Here is a 20,151-nt window from a genome sequence, read left to right as displayed (position 1 = left end):
ACGCCACACATGACCGAAATCCAAGAGATCTGCTCCGAGGACCTTCGTGAGACGTTTAGAGCGATCGTGCAGGAGAAGCTGCGAAAATTCCTACCTTCATCGCAGCCTCAACTGGATTCCATTGCTGCCGTCCTGCGCCAGACGATCCAGAAGTCGCTTGGTACCCCTGAACCGCTAAAGCCTCCGCCGCAAGCCATGACGCTGCTGCAGCCCGACGCTAAGCTCCCTCCGTGCTCACGTCAAGACACCGCATCGACGCAGTTCCGTCGACAGACACCGCCGCCGCCGCCGACACTATCGACGTCCTATACGTCCTCCTGTCGACCAGCGCTACGCGCCAAGGAAAACCGACGTTTGGCGCGTCCCCGACAACCGCCCGCTCTGCCTCCACTGCGGGGAAGCCGGCCACACCTACCGCCGCTACCAGTACCGCCAGATGGGACTACGCGGCTTCGCCATCAACGCATCGCGTCCACAACGTGGTGAGCGGCCGCGCGGCATCGCCGACTACCTGGGCCGACACCGAATGAATACCTCCACGTTCGTCGCGTTCGCCGTCGCCAGGACGCTACCGGTCCCCTCAGCGACGCCCGCAGTACAGCGGCTCTACCCGGGGCCGATCCGCGAGCACTTATCCGGAAAACTAAGGGCAGCAACCGATGGAGGTGCGGTTGCTATACGACGAAATACCGAAGATCCTCCGCCGCCGATGACGCCGCGACGAAATCCTAAGAACACGCCACAAGCCGAACGGAGCCCCAAACTTCACGGCCGGAATAATACCTGCCGACACCACAAAGAAACTGCGGAACAAGACGACGTAGCCGTGATCCGACGCTGCGACCTAATCGCAACGCAACACGACGAACTAGCGACCTCGACGTTCTCATCGACGGCCACAACGTCACCGCTCTAGTAGGCACTGGAGCCGACTGTTCCGTCGCCAGTGGGCCGCTCGCCGCGAAGTTGAAGAAATTTAGGACCGCCTGGGAAGGCCTCGAAATCTGGACCGCTGGAGGCCGATTTCGCCGTCTGGAGTCTGCACAGCAAGAGTCACCATCGATAATCAGATTTATCCTGCGAGCTTCGTAATCCTGCAGCATTGCTCCAGAGATGTCATACTTGGCATGGACTTCTTAAACCATCACGGCGCGGTCATCGACTGCAGAACCAAGTCTATAACTCTATCGTCGGACAAAGCGACACCGCCGGATACGAAGCCATGTCACCGTGCCTTGAACGTCCTCAAAGATCAAGTCACCATTCCGTCTCGCTCCAGCGTCATAATTTCCGTCGGCACCGAAAAATCTGAACGCCTTGAAGGCGTCATCGAGAGCGATCAGGGTTTGCTGCTGGACCATGACATTTGCGTCGCAAGAGGCATTGCTCGGTTGCATGAAGGAAAAGGATGCATGCCATGCTAACGAACTTCAGCCAAGAATACAGACACCTGTGCAGGGGCACGACGATTGCATACATCGTGGAAATCGTAGCCGTCAGCGGTACTTTGGCGTTTTCAGATTCTGACGAAGCTACGACGATGACCCCAATATCAGAACACGCCACAAGCCGAAATGCCTTTCAAATGAAAGCCTTTCAAATAAACAAGTAACCAACAAGTCCACGTTGCAACCCAATATCAGAGCCATCCTTCGATGTCAACCCAAGTCTTCCCACATGCCAACAGTAACAGCTCCGATGCCTTCTACAGCAATACAAGGACTGTTTCTCTTCGTCATCAAGCGTTCGACAAACACCCCTTGCTAAGCACCGTATCATAACAGAAGAAAATGCTCAACCACTCCGTCAGAGTCTCTACCGGGTTTCGACGCTCGAACGAGAGCCTATAAAGAAAGTCGACGAAATGCTACAGGATGACATCATACAACCATCGAAGAGTCCGTGGGCATCACCAGTAGTCTCGGTGAAGAAGGATGAAACTTCAGTGCGTTTCTATGTCGATTACCGTCACCTGAACAAGATCACGAAGAAGCATGTATTATATCCCCTCCCACGGATAGACGACGTCTTGGATCGACTTGGTAACGCAAAGTACTTTTCTTCGATGGACCTCAAGACGGGCTACTGGCAAACTGAAGTCGACGAGAGAGACCGTAAGAAGACAGCATTTATAACACCGGACGGCCTGTTTGAGTTCAAGGTCATGTCATTTGGTCTTTGCTCGGTGCCTGCGACGTTCCAGCGCGTTATGGACACAGTGCTGGTTGGATTAAAGTGGCAGACTTATCTTGTCTACCTGGATGACGTCGTCGTATTCGCTCCCAACTTTGACGAACACATCTGACGCCTTGGAACAGTGCTTCAGGCAGTCAGGTCCTCTGACCTAACACTCAAACCGGAAAACTACCGATTCGCGTACGAAGAGCTTCTCTTCCTAGGACACGTCATCAGCACCTCTGGTGTCCGCCCTAACCCGCAGAAGACAGCCGCCATCGCTACATTCCCGCCACCCACCGACAAGAAGGCTGTGCGTCGATTTCTCGGCCTGTGTGCCTACCCACGAAACACAAGAAAAGCTAGAAAACTTCTACTAAACATCTAGAAAGGAAACTCCAAAAGTATATTAGAAGTTTAGTTGAGATGTTATTTAGACGTAAGCAGCTTGAAAACTTCCTGTAGCTGTGCTAACGCCACGTTATTAGAAGTCTAGAAAACTGCTTGCAAGAATTCTAAAAAACTTCTTGCTAGATCTTTTTAAGAGCTTTTTTAGACATTTATTTTCCATGCAAACCAGCTTGTTGAGGAGCTTGCCCTAGTCAATTCGTTGCATCATGCAGCCTTTTGCAATCACGTTTTAGCTGTTCATTGTCAAGCGTAATAGGTAAAGTGATGCCTGCGTAATATGGCGTCACATTAATTTCTGGAGCTACTCTAGCGAGCAGGATTGATAATTCAAAAAAAGCAGATGTTCAGGGGAGATGGAAGCTTGACGAGATGACAAATTCTTCGACACGGGGTGTCGCTGGAGCGATTTCGACAAGCGGACTTGTCAATTCACAGCTTTGAAGAAGACAAGTTTGCTTGTCGAAGCGCTGACTCCAGCGACACCCCGTGTCCAAGAATATGTCATCTCTTCAAGCTTCCATCTTCCCCTGAACTTCTGCCTTTTTTGACTTATCAATTTTCCTCGCTAGAGTAGCTCGAGAAATTAATGTGACACCATATTACGCAGGCATCCCTTTACCTATTACGCTTGGCAGTGAACAGCTAAAACGTGATTGCAAAACACTGGCATGATACAACGAATTGACTAGCGTGTTGCTGGAGCCAACATTTTGACAAACTAACTTGTCTTCAAGTTCCAGCCTTGAAGAAAAGTCCGCTTGTCGAAACGGCTCCGGCGACACCCTGTGTTCAAGAATTTTTCATCTCAGCAAAATTGGTGTTCTTCTGGCCAAAGAATTAGTTAGCCCTATTTACTCAGACATGACATTGCCTTAATTCATTGTTCTCAACACATCTAAGCATTTTGATGTCGGGCCATTTACATTACTCGTGTTTTATGAAATGCGTTATACCACGCTTCCAAAAGTAAATGCGAAATTCCAACAGGTGTTGTTATCATGCATAACCTTTATTGTAGCAATTCCAAACAATATGTTGGCCACTTGACATAGGCTGGAGTAATGGAATTGATGACTTTGTTCAAGAACCTGCACGCAAAAGGCACAGTAAAGTACAACGTGTCTCAATCAATCAGACATGTATCAGCACAACAAAAATCGGAAGGCTGTCTTGGCAAATACACGAGCACAGCAGCAATACTTTGCTAAATCATCGAACATTTGTAAACGCCAATAGGAGCAGTTCAATGGCTTATTTTGTCTCGAAGTAAATTTAGATATGTTAAAAAATCTTGGGTAGGCCAAATTTAGAGTTCCTCTACAATGGTGTGTGTCAATAATATCGTGGTTTTGGGAATAGCTGGAATTCGAATTTCAGCCTGCACACAAAAGGCACGATGAGCCAAAAAAATGTTTCAGTCAAGCATGCACCTACACCAGCATAACAAAGAAACAAATAAAACGAAACAAGAGGCTAGTTTCGTTAAACGACAACAAACACCGTAGCACAGGGCGACACAGGTTTAGGGAAAAGTTCGCCCTAGTTGGTAGCACATGCAAAGAATTTTTTCGCATAACCAACACAAGAACAAAAATGGAGACACAACATGTGCACTAACTTTCAGTAGAATGGTTTATTGCACACGAGGCAAACAGTTGCACAATGCCGGTGCACTCACACTGCACCAAGAAGCAATGCACCGAGATTTGTCTTTTTCCATTTCATTTTTAGATATACATAACACTCATAAACTCAGACTACTGCACATTCCAGAAAGTCTATTCTTTATCTGACAAGGACAGGGACAGAGTACTAACACAAGTGGTACGGATATTTGCGATTTTGGCAGCTTATAGTATTGTCAATCTCGTTAGTTAAGCTCTGTTGGTTGATAAAACCTTTGTGTTCTGCTAGAAAGGTTCACACCCACACGCTCTACAGGACAATGCAAGCCACCCATCATTGGCTTTATTTACAAGATTACAATGCTCTCTTAACCTATCATTCATGTAGCTGCTTGTTTACATGACGTACTGCTTACTGCAGGAAAGAGGTATCTGATAAGCGACAGTTTCTCCACATTCCACAAACCGCATTCTATGTCGTTTCTGGCAAACAGTTGTCTTCTTCGATGCTTGGCTGCTAATTCTGCAAATCGATTTCAGCTTTCATGGAGCGGAAAAACTATTTGTACATTAGCAAGTGATATCAACCTTATTATGTAGTGCAAAATTTCATGCAAGTGTGGCACAACAGCTATTCCTTTTTGAGCAACATCACTGTTGGAATGGCAGACTAGAGCAATGGAGCGGTACTTCCTAATCGGGACCTCTGCGACTAACACCTTTGTTTGAGTGACGTGTTGTGCGTGAATCTTTCCAATGTGCTATGTGTTCCATTGAGTTGTTGCGCTATTCAAGTACAGAATAAAAAGGTTGGCATCACGTGCTAATGTGCAAGTAGTTTTTTTGAGCTCGATGCAAGCTGAAATCGATTTGCAGAATCAGCACTCAAGCACCAAAGACGACTGCCTGCAAGAAACAACATAGGACACAGTTTCTGGAATGCAGAGAAGCTGTCATTTATCAGATACCTCTTTCATGCGGTAAGCAGTATGCCGGGAAATGGGCCACTGCAGGAATGATAGGTCAAGAGAGCATTTTTAAAAGAGGCGAGCGAATGTTGGGTGAGTTAGTGTCTGGACATAGTAAATACCATCGTAAGTAGCGCAACTAGACAGGACAACAGTGTTCGTCTGTTCCTTTCTGTTGTCCTGCCTAGTTGCGGTACATACAATGGCATTTATAAGACAGCATTGTAATCTCGTAAACACGATGGATGTCTGGCGTTACAGTGTAGAGCATGTGAGTGGGAACCTTTCTTTTAGAACACAAATGTTTTATCAGCTAATAGAGTTGAACTAACGAAGTTGATAATAGAAGCTGCAAAAATTGCAATAGGGGGTATCAATTTTGTTAGCACTCCTCGACTGTCCTTCTCGAATGAAGCACTGACTTTCTTGAACATGGAGTAGTTCGCGAGGTGATCAGTATGCCGTATATTTTGCTAAAATAAAGCGGAAGAAGACACATCTCTCTGCATGGCACCTTGGTTAAGCTTGAGGGCACCACCCCATTGTCTACAAGTGCCTCGTGTGCAATAAACCATTTTTTTTAAGTTAGTGCACAGATTGTCCCTCTTTTTTCGGCTTTGTGTTGCTTATGTGCTAAAAATTTTTACCAAGTGTGTTGAAGTCACTTATGAGTACAGAAAACAAGATACTTTAGAAATTTCAACCACAAATACATGCAAGCACAACAGCAAAACCTAGTTAACAGTAGAGAACTTGTAACAGCCAAAGGAAAGTGCAGCTGAACAGTTGATATTGCCCACACAATGCGCTTAAATTTAGGTATGTTTCAGAATCCCGGGTAAGCAAAATCAACGAGTTCCTCCACAACGGTAGCCATGACAATCGTGTCGTGGTTTCGGCAATACTCAGAACTTTATTTTCATCCTGCGCGCAAATGGCACAATGAAGTCAGCCAAGCATGTGCGTGCAACAGCTTACCCTATGTCTTTCAAAAATTATGACAAATCGAAACATTTTCGAAGCATATGTTTTGACGCCTTCTGCACAACCTTCTACAGACCTCACAGCAATGTTACTTGAACACGGGCATGAGCTGGCGCTCTCATGTATAATTCGTTCAGGTGACCTGTCGGCGGGTTCAGGTGACGCACTTTCACATTCATCACCCTCAACACAGATTGTAGCCAGGCAGGCATTATCTACGCTTTCAGTAGTTGAGTTTTGTGCTGAAAGGTTACTTTCATTATTTTGCATCGAGGCGGTCTGGCGAAAAAGCGGCTCAACTGCAGCATGAAGTCGGCGATGTTTTTGCTGACGCGATAGGGAGCCGATAGCTTTCTTTTTTCTTTCCATGGCAGACCCTTTCGCACGGAAAGCTAAAAATGACACTTACGTCTGTTGGGTGTCTGGAAGACAATGAGGTCCTGGAGTTTTGACACGAAAAAATAGCAGGACGAACAAGAAGCACATTCCGAAAAGACGGAGAAAGGATATTCAACTTGAAACGCTTGAAACTATTGGCCTCGAGGCCCACCACTGGAAACGCCGGCGCCACCGTCGGCGTGACGTGCTTGGCAGGATCACGTGGTCTCAGCGGCCGCGTCGGCTGCTTGTGGCGCACTGCCGCGTGCTTTGAAAACGAGTTTCAAGTCCCACATGTGCTGCTGTCTGTTCAAATTCGGAAGTTTTCTCTCATTTTCTACTCAATTGAAACCATTGTAATAGAGTGGCTGCCTCCGAAATCGACGAACATGGGGCTTTACCGCTCGGTGCCGCAGTGCCGCGCTTACGCAAAGGAGCCCAGTGTCAGCCTGCACTGGTAACCGCGGGACAAGAAACAGCGTGAAGCATGGGTTGTAAAGCTAAGAACCGGCCAGTAGCCATCCGCTACGAGTCTTGTGTGCAACAAGCACTTCCGCGACGAAGACTTTTGTTACTGCTTCGGGCCTGCGATGTTCGGTGACTAGCAGACAGCGCGCACTGAGACGATGGTTCGCGCGCGCTTCCCGCCGGCAAATGATGCTTATCTGCCACAGGATGGTAAAAGCGCTACCTTTTACCACGTGCGGTGCCATCTCAGAACCCTCCAATGCGACCTCTTGATCGTCGGCCCCGTGCTGAGCGTCCACAAAATCGGCTGCAGATGCGCAAGCCATTGTTTAGATACGTTAAATTAAAAAACGCACAGGGTCCCTTATGCATTCGTTAAAGATGACTAGAAGGCGAAAGCCATCTTCTTCTTGTCAGTCGATGTACTGATTCTCCCGCGCCCCCCTTCCAAAAGCGTTCTGCGCCTAACGCGGTTTTGCACGGCCTCCGTGACCGATCACGGAGGCAATGCAAAGCGACCATGACGTGTGAATACGTCATCATGTGACGTCACATTATGTGACGTCATAATGACGCTACATATTCTGGCGATCTGTGACGTCATGATGACGTCATATGGTGACACCATCACGTGACGATTATTTTTTGCATCACTCGTGTTGACGCCGCCGACGCGGGACGCCGACGGGCAACCTTCCTATTTGATGAGGCATGCATTGCTTCATAAGCTACATAAATTTTGCATTGCCTCCGTGATCGGCCCACCGGCCAACCCCATGTATTTTCTTGGAGCCTCATTTATTTACGTGGGAAAGATGCCGCCCTGTTGGCGTTAGACACGACACTGCTGCCAAAATAGCTGGGGTACATGCCAAATAATTACTATCCTGTTTTGCGGCTGTTGGTTGGTACAATAACTTCTATTTTATTCACCGCTATTTCAAGTTCATGTGGGTCCTAGTTCACAGCCGACGTTTGCAGAACAAGTCCGCAAACGTTACTGTATTTTCTTTCTTTTCCTAGGCGTCGCATGCTACTACATGCTCGGTCTCGTAGACTGGTTCTCCTTCCACCAGTAATCTCGAAGTGGTGAAGGTTTGGTCTATGAATTTGTTGATGACAGAGAGCGGCAAGTTCACTGGAATGCAAATGGAATGATAATTAAGGAGCAATAAGAAAAGGCGTTGCATTTGCTCACGTTTTGTGTGAGCACCAAACGAAACGAATGCAGCTGAATAAAGAAACAGAAGCAGCAGCATTTGCCCACTGAGAAGGCCGATCAATACGCAGTGCGAGAGAACTTGTGAAATGACATTGAAACGTACACGAATTTAGACCGAAAAAAAAAAAAACACTGAATCGTCGGGACGGCAGATCACAAAGTTGCCATGCGCACCGAAGCCGAAGTTGTAAGGAAATTGTTTTTGAACTGCTCTGATAGCGTCCGCGCAACAGTAGTTGTTTGTTTACTCGCAAATTCTGATATTTTGCGGCCTAAAGTTCACAGCGCGGTGCCAAAATGCGCTCGTAGCAAAAGCGAAACCATCAGTACGAACATACATGCAGACGCTCATACATGCAGAGGCACCGTCAGTCGTCGCGAACCCGTGCGATCGCTGGCTTGGGGCTTCTTTCTGTTATGCTCCGTTTGGTTATACAGGCAGTCTACTCTAACGAGATATTTCACATAGTTTGCACTCAGCGAGTGACTACCTTTCACGCAAGAAGCCGGTTCAGGGGTCTGCAATGCGGTGACAGCGTGAAGCGGGTGCTCGGTTTTCTGCAAAGAGACAGCGACTGTAGACTATCTTCTGCTTTCAGTTCGTCGAAAATGATTATTTTGACATTAAAGAACACAGTTCATTTCGAAAGTACTTACAGAAATGCCCTGGAGGGCTTCCGCGAGGTGTTTTTGTAGAGCGCCGACAGCAAAACCTATGGGGAGCGCGCCGGCGGTATCCTGCCTAGCACGCAATCGAGGCGCGTCCGATAGAGGGCGACTCCGTAACTCCTCGAGGCCAATACTGCGCAGTTATCGTCGGCGGCTTCGGTGGAGAGGGAGCGAGAGCGCCAGAGCGGCGTCACGGGCGGCCAATGAGAGGGCACGACACGATGACGTAGAATGACGAAGTGTGTGGCGACCAATGGCGACCATGGGTGGCGACATGTCTCGACCATGGCCTCCGAAATGGCGGACCGCCCGCCATCTCGGAGGCCATGTCTTGCCTCTCGACGGCGGGAGGATGAGGCGAGGTTGTGGAGAGGAAATGACGCTTTTCTTCCGCCCTCGCTAGGAGCGCGCCTCAGCAAGCATGGTCTGCGCGCGAACGAACTAACTGGAGTTGACGCTCGAAGGGTCCGGGGGCACTCTCGGTCCCCATACTGCCCATACATTGTATCACATTTTATTTCATCAATTAAGCGATCGTGATCGATGTTCGGCGAATGATTTTGTATCATTCACGTGCATGGTGGGCTAAAAGATTGGAAAATTTGGTTTACCGATCTTCACATGTTAAAATGGGGAGAAATATAAACGCGCTACCCTTTCTTTTTATTGCGCATGCAGTTCAGGCGACCAATATTTGCGATTACGAATGTATACGAGCGACCGGAGTTCATATGTGCGCATTTTAATGGCAAAAGCTCTAGAAAAAAAGGTTCACTAAACGTTTTAAAGAGACTTCTTGTAAAAAACGTTTTTTCAACTTCTTCTAAAAAACTTCTTGTAAAAAACGTTTATTCAACGTTGCATAATATACCTAGATGTCTGCATACCTTTTTAGTCGTTTCAAGAAGTTTTTTAGAGGTTTTGTGTTTCGTGGTTATTACAGGCGGTTTGTCAAAACCTTTGCACGCATCGCCGAGCCACTTCTAAACTGACCAAGACCGCCGTCGAGATTAAAAGGTAAACGGCACAAGTCGAAGCATTTCAAGAACTGAAACCACGCCTGCAAACGCCTCCGATGCTTGCTCATTTCGACGCCGATACGGAAATCCACACCGATGCAAGCAGCGTAAGACTCGGCGCCGTCCTTCTGCAGAGGACTGACGGACTGGAAAGGGTTATCAGCTCTGCTAGCCGGTCGCTATCCAAGGCAGAAGCCAACTACGTCAAAGTTTCGCCCTATACCTACGGCAGTGCAAGAAACAACGCAAATGACGCCGTTCAAGCTAGTTTACGGAAGGAGCACCTCGACGACGCTCGACGCCATGCTGCCGACCGTCAGTGACGACGACAACGTGGACGTTGCGCTCTACCTTCAGCGCGACGAAGAAGCCCGACATCTCAACCACCTACGCATCAAAAATCAGCAGACGACCAACAGCGGCCGTTACAATCTTCGGCGACACTTCGTGGAATACCAGCCCGGCGACCGTGTCTGGGTCTGGACTCTGATACGCCGACGTGGACTCAGCGAAAAACTTCTTCGGCGGTACTCCGGCCCATACAAGGTGCCTCGACGTCTTGGCGCTCTGGACTACGAGGTCATCCCGGATGGCATTACGAACTCTCAGCGGCGCCGCGCACGACCTGAAGTCGTCCATGTCGTGCGCCTTAAACCGTTTTCTACGTGTTAGCGAACCTGGGGACTTTACTTTTTGCTTTCTTTGCGTATGCATATTTTTCCCTTCCCATGTTGTGTTTTAAGCATCGGGATGATGCTGTTTCAGAGGGGGCCAATGTTACGTGCACTCCTTTTTGAATTTCTATGCAACCGATCCGTTACACGTATAGCCACTGCCTTTTGCAAACCGCGCCCGAATGTCTGGGAAGCTTTCAGATTATTTTAGAATCTTCTGACAGGCCTGATCGCAAACGCGGATGAGTTTGTTCTGGAACTAGCGCAGCCACCAGCGATAAGACGCGAATGTTCGATGCCACATGTATAAATGCCGGCGCGCCTAGCCGCAAACCAGATTATCCACGGCCGACGCTCTGTTCGCCGCTATCAGTGTACAGCGTGTATTGCTGCAGTTCGAGTTTTCATTTCCCGGCCACAGGTTCGACCAAACAAAGAGTTTCGTCTTGAACACGCCGGCTGCTGCCTTGTCAACGTCACGACCACGTGACAGTATGGATGTATATTTTATGTGAAAGGCCGTTAACTGGGAACCCCGATAACGACTGGCAAGTGCGCGGTAGCGTCCCCAGTAATTTAATTTACAAAGTTTACAAGGCGCATTTCACGATTTCGAAAATTCCCGCCAATTGATGGAAAACCTCCGAGTGACGACAGGAATAAGTATCACGTAACGGCAGCATCACAAGGTGCACAAAAGCGGTGACGTTTGCAAACCGATGCTCACGCGTACGCCTCCACTTCGCGTCACCAGTTCCACCCAAGGCGCGCAGCAGCTGCGCCTCCCGGCAGCGCGAGACCACGTCGTCATCGCTATCGGCGCCGGGGGAATCCCAGCATGAGCGTCGGGATCAAGTGGAGATGAAAACCGTTTCGTATTCGATCCCGTGGCATCGGGCGCTGACATGTTTTCATACTACACGTGGTCGTAGTCATCGCATCACCGTACACATCTCCAACGTCACGCCTTTTTCAGCTCTCTCCCCACGTTTTTTACTGTTGGAGCGACAAGTCTGGGAAAGAAGTCGCGCTTCGTTTCTAGACTTAAGAATTCAAATAGATTACCTTTAAGCAGTCTGTCCCTACCGAAATCCGCCAGAGCGTTTTTTGCGAACACGTAAAGCTCATGCTGTGGTTCTCTTCTTTGTCTCCGTCTTTTTGTGCGCCGCTTTTCTTTAAATATCATGCTGTACTCAGTTTACTTGAAGCTATATACGCTTTCCACCACTGCATTAGGAAAGGGGCCAACGCCGGGACGCCGGTGGACCCAGTACTAACTTTCTGCAGAATCAGCCCATGCCCACTTCAAATAAGAAGCCTGCGTTACCTCCATTGCAGGTCAACCTGGTATTGCACTATGTACCGGAATAGCAGCCCCCAAAATTCTTTTGTACTTTTTTTTCGGCCACGCACGGACGGATTTTTCGGGCGCCAAATAATGCTAGGCATTTTTGTAAATTTCATGCTGTACCTTTCGTGGGGAGCCACAGTAATAGATATATCTTCCTAGTCAGCAAGAATGCTTCCTGAAACGTTAATTCTAAGTGCGCGTCATCTCGGAGATCCAATTCATGGTCAGACGACAGCCAGCTGCGCGACCGCCTTAACGCAACGTAGGCATCCCATGTCCCATGAGCTTATTTAAGCCTTCAATAAGGTTTCTTTTCTTATTGACGAGGCTTATCGACGGCACGCCTCCGAAGACAGCGCTATAGAAGGACACGTGAGATACTGTCGTGCACAGATGTACCGTTACACTGTTCCTCTTCCGTCAGCGACTCAGCCCCTGTAGCGGCAATAAAAAGAAATGCGAACATCATAGCGTGCAGTTTGCTAATAGCACTGCCACGCTATGCACCCGCAGGTTCCGGAAGGCTGCAGGTTAAGATTAGCTACGGATGAAAAATATGTTCAAATCCGACAAGCGTGAAAACGTGATCCGGCACCCTTTCGCATTAATTTCCATCGTCCCTGTGCACTGTATGACCGAGCAAATGAATACGAATACTGTGCTTGCACAGCTATTTCGCCGTAAAGGTTCGTTTCCATGCATCTATATGCAGTCTCGTAAATCAGTGTAATAAATGCAGGCACTCGTTTTTCGAACGACCCACTGGGTTAAAATGCCTTTAATGACAGCACTACACAGACTATATATATATATATATATATATATATATATATATCAATTCGAGTCAAAACTGAACTAAACTTTCTCCGTTATGCCTGGTCTCTGTTGTGCAATCTACAATATTGAGTATGCAACTCGAAATTTATAACCAAAGCATAAACAATAACAATGTCACCACGTATTATAAACAAGCATCAGTGATCCCATGAATGCTCAAAGAAATAACTAAGTCACGCTGATAAACATGCAGCCTCGATTTGCATGTCGGAAGCTTTGAAATAAGTCCACAACACTGCAGAACTCAACGAGCTATAACATCTAAGATCGCAGGGGCGTGGCCAGAAATTTTTTTTCGGGGGGGGGGGAGGGGGGGGGGGTTCAACCATACTTTTCATCGAACTAATCCAAAATAACTCTTGTCGTTTAGTCTTTGGAATTACAACCGAATGGCAAGTGCATCCTCAATGAAATCACGCCTCGGTCTTGAGTCACTGGCTACACGCCGTAAAATTTCTCGTTTATCATTTTTTCATAAACTTTATCACCATCATACTCTGCACGCGGAATTCATGTCACGACCATATTACTTATCTCACCGCATTGATCATCAGCACAAACTTAGAATTTGTGATTGTAACACGACATGCTTTTCAGAATAATTCATCACTCGTACGTCACGTGAATGGAATGACCTTCCGGCTGATATTGTGTCTATTGTTAACAAGGAGAAGTTTCGTAAAGCTTTAGCTAACATTGTATAATAACAATCACTTGTATGAACTAATGTTACCCGCCCGTTTATATGGTGTGTTATTAATGCTACATCTGTCAGTGTCATCATGCCTTTAAAAAAATGTACCTGCAGTCCTGTTTTGAACGCTGCATTTTACATGCCCAGCTAATATTGTATAATAAGCAAATAACACTAATTTTATTTTTCATTTTATTTTTTTATTTTTCTTCATTTCCTCGTTGTACAGCATATTGGCATACTCGGCTAGTATTGCATGATTAACAGATATTGTATTAATCACGGTTTAATGTTACCATAATCGCTCCTTTTCAAGTATGGCCCCTGTAACCCACTCCCCTCTGTAATGCCGAAAGGCCCTGAGGGTAAATAAATAAATATAATACTTTATGTATGTTCATGCGTGCTTTTGTATGTGTGCGTGTACATCTACACATGCCAAAGTGAAAATTTTCGGCTACGCCCCTGTAAGATCAGTACAGAAATAGCTGTGCACACCACAGTGCCAGCTGCCTATATGGACCGTAGGTTCACAGAAGAGGTTCTGGTGATACCACTGCATATACTATGTCTCCGACGTTAACCCTGCCACCTTTTATGTGATAAGTGCTGATACCAAACAGGGGCTGATGTGTATATTTTTTAATGCCTTCGGGTGACTTGTCCACTCTGTACCTGAAACAAAAAATAAATGGTTAACGTCACGTAAGCGATAAAATCGCTTGATTAATGAAAAGCACTATATGCTTACTTCCGCAATGTGACTAGGGGCTCCTTGTCAGTCCTGACACCGGCATCTTGATCAACAGTTGTAACAAGGCACCTGTTGAACAAAGTCGTCGTTTGAGATCAGAAAAAGTGTTTAGACAAATACGCAAGCGGCTCATATTGAAAGCGGCCTTGTCTCGTACCCGATATCATTTCGTTTATCAATACGTCAAAAAATGCCAGTTTCGCCGCAAGGGAGAATCACTGAATGCGACAGCAAAATAACTGGAACATAGTGTACGAAATAAGGCTAGCAGCTCACTCATTTAGCGTACGACCTGTAATAGCAAAACACGGGCGTAAGGAAACGCGGCCGCTGTAGCGGCCGAAGCGACCTTCGTGCTGCCTATTACTTCATCGCAAACCGAGCGGTGAGAACAAGACACGCACAAGGGTATTAGCCATCTGCTGATCCTTGTACAAGATTGTCACAAACGAGCGCGCGTCAATAAGGCGCGCGCGCCGCTTTCAAACGGCAGCGGGATAGCACGACGCCAGCCGCTCGCCCAAGAAGCGCGAACAACGAAAAAACAAGTATTAAAAGACGCCGGCGCGGCGCTCCCCCCTCACCTACTCGAGCCAGACGCAGACAACCAGATCAAACGCCCAGCAAAGCCTAGAACCATCTCGAGGGAAAGCATGACGCGACGCCGAGTGACGCCGCCGCGGGCGGAATGGACGGGAAAGATCTTGCACGTTCCCTGGCCTTGGGTGGGCTGCACGCCGGAGAACACTCCCGACGCTTCTGGAACCCGGGGGAGAGGAGATAAAAGTGTGCACCGACCACCAGCGAGGGTTCAGTCAGTCAGTCGGTCCGGAGATGGTGAAGTTATGCCGAGTGTGGCTCCGTCAGCCAAAGAAGACGTGTTTATGATGTTGTGCGGTCAGTCGATCGTCGATCTGGGAGAATCGGATGACGACGCCGTGTGAGCAGTGACAAGTTACGTGAGTGTTTCCTGGAAGAGAGACATTCGGGGCCGACGACGAGAGGAACACAACGACCAGGGGCGTAGCCAGAAATTTTTTTCGGGGGGGGGGGTTCAACCATACTTTATGTATGTTCGTGCGTGAGTTTGTATGTGTGCGTGTATATATACGCAAGCAAAACTCAAAAATTTCGGGGGGGGGGGGTTTGAACCCCCCCTTGGCTACTCCCCTGACAACGACGATCAGCGCTGGAGTTGCGTGAGTGTTTCCTGGAAGAGAAGCATTCAAGTACCGTCCAAGAATTGTGGACTGGATACGCTGTTGAATATTCAGGACTTTAACTGTTTTTGAATAGGTTGTAATGCATGAGATTGCATTTGTAGCGCATGATCTGTTTGTTTAGTTCCCGTTGTGTTAACATCATCGGAGTTATATTGTGAGGCTGTAACTGATACCAGCCCAGTGTGCATGTGTTTGTGATGTTTGTACTGCCTTAAGTGAGAATATATTTCCTTTGTGTTATCGACTCTCGGCTCTGACTCGGTCTTTGGACCACAACCGGCGTTCGCTGGCGCACTAAAAGGACCAACTCTAAATTGTCCGCGCTTTCGCGGTGCGTTTGGGAGGGCCGATACGTCCGCCCTTGGAATCCGTCCGGCGATTGCCATCCCCATTAACGGGATCAGTGACAAAGATACAGCGCACGCAACCGCTAGCGACCACGACTAGCAGGCCAAAGTCGCAGTTCCTCTCGGAAGCACGCAGCCCTCCCCCCTCCTCCGCGGCACCCCTCCACGCGCCTTTCGCGAGAGGGAGACAGCCGGCACGTTTTCTCTCTACTTGAGCCGTGACCGTTGGCAGCCTTATGGCACGCTTTCACTCGCACATAGAACATACGACACGCAGGGCGATGTTATCAATTTGGACTTTATAAAGAACATCAAAGCGACGCCGACAGCAAAAATGCACCTGGAGTGCCCATATAATTGTCATCTCAATAAAATGCAACAAATGAACAAATAATACCTACGCCGAAAGTCGCTCACCCTCACCACTCTTGAGGTAATATTTCAGTTCGCGACGGCTTCGCGAGCTGAGCCCGTTTTTTTTACAATGCTATTCCATGGAAAAAATAGTTCCCACTGGGCCATATTTAGTTCACATATACAAAATACTCATTAATTCATGATCTAAAAAGTTTGCTTTGTTTTATGTTAAAAAGGATGCCTATAATGAGTTTAGAAACTACAAACTAACGAAGTTTTTTTTAAAGGTCACAGTCTCACCGCAAGATCTCCTTTACCACGTGACCTGGCGTAACATAACAAAACGCTGGCGTCATAGGCGTGCGCAGGGTTCCGCATTAGGGGGGGCAAAGGTTCGTCGCAGCGCCCCCCCACCCTACTAAGTCAATGTATGGGGCAGATTTCGCGCCCCCTCTCTTAGGTGTTAGGGGGGGGGTGGCGGCCGTCCCCTCTGCCCCCCCCTGTGCGCACGCCTATGGCTGGCGTAAGGAAACGTGGGCGCTGCAGTGGGCGAAGCGACCTTCTTGCTGTCTAGGAATTGACGCAAAACTTGCGATCAGAACACAACACGTACCAAGGTATGAGCCGTTTGGTAATCCCAGTAAACATACGGCGTGCGCGCACAACGGAGTTCCGGTCGGAGATATCGCAGCCCCTTTGCGCACGAAGAGGAAACGCGCCGGCCGTCTCCGTCGCGCGAAAGGCGCATGTAGGGGTTCCGGAGGGCGGGTGGGGGGGGGGGGGGGCGTGGCTGCTGCAGCAACTTCATACTTTTGCCGCCTGGGCGTGGTCTCTGACGGTCGCGCGCGCCGTTACTGGGATCGCCAAACGGCTCATACCTTTTGTCTTCGCGATGTATGCGAACCTCCAATTGGCGATTGCCCACCGGACACGCGCAACACCCTGCGCCACATGGTGCTGGACTGCTCGAACAATCCAGACGTACCACCGTCATCACCCCCAAGCGGAAACGCAGAGGAAGGAGCAGACACAGAGAAAGAACTAGAAGACCAGTGGGAGGCTCTGCTGGTGACGCAAGACCCTGACAACCAGCTACGATTGGTGAACAGGGCTCGGGCGGCGGCAGCGAGCCATGGCTACCTGGACTGAGGAGGCCACCCACCTTAGGGCTCAAGTACCAAGAGCCTGGTCAAAAATAAAGTTCATTTCTCTCTCTCTCCGGAAATTGGTGCACTTCACTGCTGGCGGAGTTCCTGCCCGCAACATCTACTTCGAAAACTGTTCGAAAACATCAATGATCATGTTTTCCAGTCAAAACACATCGCGAATTTCGTCAGACAGGTCATTATTATTTTCTTTATTTTCCCAGAAAGAATGAATGAAATCACGTTTATTCTACATTATAATGCGCCGAGGGCGCTGCGGTGGAAAGGGAGAGGGTATTATACAGGGGAAATGGGTAGAGCTGCCTCCGTTTTAATAAAGGACGCTCTGGAGGCAGCTCAGTGGGGGCCGCTTGAATCGCTTGAATCTTGGGGCTGTCGCGGAGCCGATCGCCGACCGGTAGCGCCTCCGGGTACAGGAGGAACAATAGGAGTGCTCGCCAGAGCTCGATAGCTCGATCCGGAGGCGTGGGATCCGGGCAGGCCCATGTCCCCGTTTTAGGGTGGCCAGGGCACGAAGCTTGGTTGGATGTAGAGATGGCAATACAGGCGATTGAGGTCAGCACGACAGTTGCACGTGGAGCAGAAACCATTTACGGGTGGTGGTGTGTCACCCCTGTGAAAACGGCTCCTGTTTGAATCCTTCGAAGCAGGACAGACTCTCACCGTGTGAACACTTTCGATGGAAGCGACGGTGTCGAGAGTGGATTGCCTCCTGCTGTGAGGTAGGCAACACGAGGTTGTTTGGTCATATGCTTGTCTGAATTCGGATCTGCAAGCTCGGGTGGGGTAGCTAGGAGAGGAAAAGGAGTATCGGAGGCTCTGGCAAGCGCGGTGGAGAGATGAACGCGGGCTAATCTATGAGCCTTCTCGTTCCCGAGGATACCGCAATGCGCGGGGACCCTGAGGATGGTAACATCGTGACCGCATTCGCGAAGGAGGCGCGCCTGGTGCCGGATCTTCTGCAGTGCAGGATCTGTGTAAAGAACATTAGCGCATGCCCGATGGGCAGCCTGGGAGTCTGTGTGCACACGATGGTGAACGGGGTCAGTTTCGAGGGCCTACTCCAAGTAATCTAGGATGGCCACTAGCTCTTCTCGGGTGCTGTACATCGCTTCTGCTGACACATTATGGCGTCGGTTTTGATTTCCATTTGTGTGGTCGTACCACGCAGTGGCATAACAAGTGTTACTGGTACAGGAAGTCCGTGTATACGATGCGTTCAGTCAAGGGGAGGGAACTCGTAGCCTTAGCATGCCTCTTGGCATAGGTAAGGCGCCGCACTCGCTGATTAGGGTCCATATTGAGTTGAAGTGGATTGTCATCGGTGAGTACCGTGACTTCCCATGGAGGCATTTTGTTGGGCAGTGTGTGGGCGTCATACCCGAGGAGCATGAGCGTGTATCGTCGGGCATTTGTTGCACTTAGCCGCGTCTCTTGTGTGTGTATGTGCATGTCCACGAGCTCGGACAGGTTGTTGAGCTTGCTACAGCTCTTGAGCGCATCGAGGCGTGCGTACCTTGGAAATCCGGTAACAATGCGTTCAGCCTCGTTAAGTAGCCGGTCGAGCGCGAACATCTGCGTACGATTGACCGTATGATACGGCAGTCCACGCATGATACGGGACACGAGAAAAGCTTGAGCATACTGCCGCATTTCACGTTCGTTTACTCCACGAGTGCGGTTAGAGATTCTGCGTAAAGCGTGCAGGATTTGTTTGCTGGTCTTCGTAACGCGTTGGAACCAAGTGCTCGCAGTGCAATTCTCGTCTAGGTGCATACCAAGTATTCGGATAGTAGATTTCCTTGTTATGGGTCGATTACCGATGTAAAGTTCAAAAGAGCGCTTTTCTTCCTGTTTGACAAAGGTGGATCGGCCATCATGAATGACGACTAACTCTGTTTTGTCTGGGGCGGTGTGTAAACCTGTTTCCGTTGCGTAGTCGTGAATAATGTTGAGAGCTCTTTGTAAGGCATCTTCCTGCTCACCGATGGATCCTTGATGCGTCCACACGGTAACATCTTCGGCACACACCGCGTGTTTCAGGCCCTGTACCTCCGCAAGGCGTCTTGGCAGCTGGTACATAGCTACATTAAACAGGCTGGGTGAGTTCACCGAGCCCTGGGGAACGCCTACGAAGTGGATTCGTACGGCACTGGTATTTTCGCCAATTTCCATATGGTAGCTTCGCCCTTCTAGGAAACCCGCTATGAAGTTGTACATTTTCCCTCTAATGCCAAGGGCACGTGCTTTGGCCATGATGGTACTGTCGGACGCCATCAAATGTCTTGCGTATGTCCACTCCGACAACAGCCCGGGGGTGCACCGTATTAGAGTCGAGGACATCTTCTTTTAGGCGGAGGAGTAAATCTTGTGTTGATAGCCCTGGACGGAATCCGTACATTGTAGGGGCCAAAAGGTCGCGATCTTCAAGGTACCACATCAAACGTATGTTGACCATGCTCTCCGTTACTTTACAGACACATGAAGTTAAAGAGATCGGACGGAGGTTGGATAAGGTATGTGGTGGTTTGCCAGGCTTCGGGATGGGCTTGACGACCGAAAACTTCCATGTGGAGGGCGGTATCCCGGCATCCCAGACTCGGGTAAACTCTTCGAGGAGAGCGTTTGTGCTCAAGGGGAATATTGCGTAGATGAGTCACGCACACCCTATCGGCTCCTGGAGTACTACGTGCGTTAACATGCTGCAAGGCATCCTCCATCTCGAGCATGGTGAAGGGACTAAGTGGCTCGCTGTCTTCAGAACTTGCATCCTTCATGGAGTTTGCATCCACGATGGAGTTTGATCTGCGGTCATGACCTACTGCACGA

General features: G+C 48.8%; 1 protein-coding gene across 3 annotated transcripts in view; it reads right to left on the bottom strand.

The window, feature by feature from the left end:
• Window positions 1-12,770: 12,770 nt before the first annotated feature.
• The window catches only part of LOC119393897 (mitochondrial amidoxime-reducing component 1-like), a 44,650-nt gene continuing 37,269 nt past the window's right edge, over window positions 12,771-20,151 (bottom strand). For all 3 annotated transcript variants that reach the window (XM_037661102.2, XM_037661090.2, XM_037661108.2), the window contains 2 exons: window positions 14,227-14,298; window positions 12,771-14,150 (listed from right to left, as the gene is read on the bottom strand). In XM_037661102.2, the coding sequence (XP_037517030.1) occupies window positions 14,006-14,150; window positions 14,227-14,298 (217 nt within the window). In that variant the 3' untranslated portion in view covers window positions 12,771-14,005. The remainder of the gene's footprint in view (window positions 14,151-14,226; window positions 14,299-20,151) is intronic.

Source organism: Rhipicephalus sanguineus, chromosome 1 (genome assembly GCF_013339695.2).
Source record: "Rhipicephalus sanguineus isolate Rsan-2018 chromosome 1, BIME_Rsan_1.4, whole genome shotgun sequence".
In the NCBI taxonomy this organism is placed as follows: Eukaryota; Metazoa; Arthropoda; class Arachnida; order Ixodida; family Ixodidae; genus Rhipicephalus; species Rhipicephalus sanguineus.
This window is presented reverse-complemented; position numbering and strand designations above follow the sequence as displayed.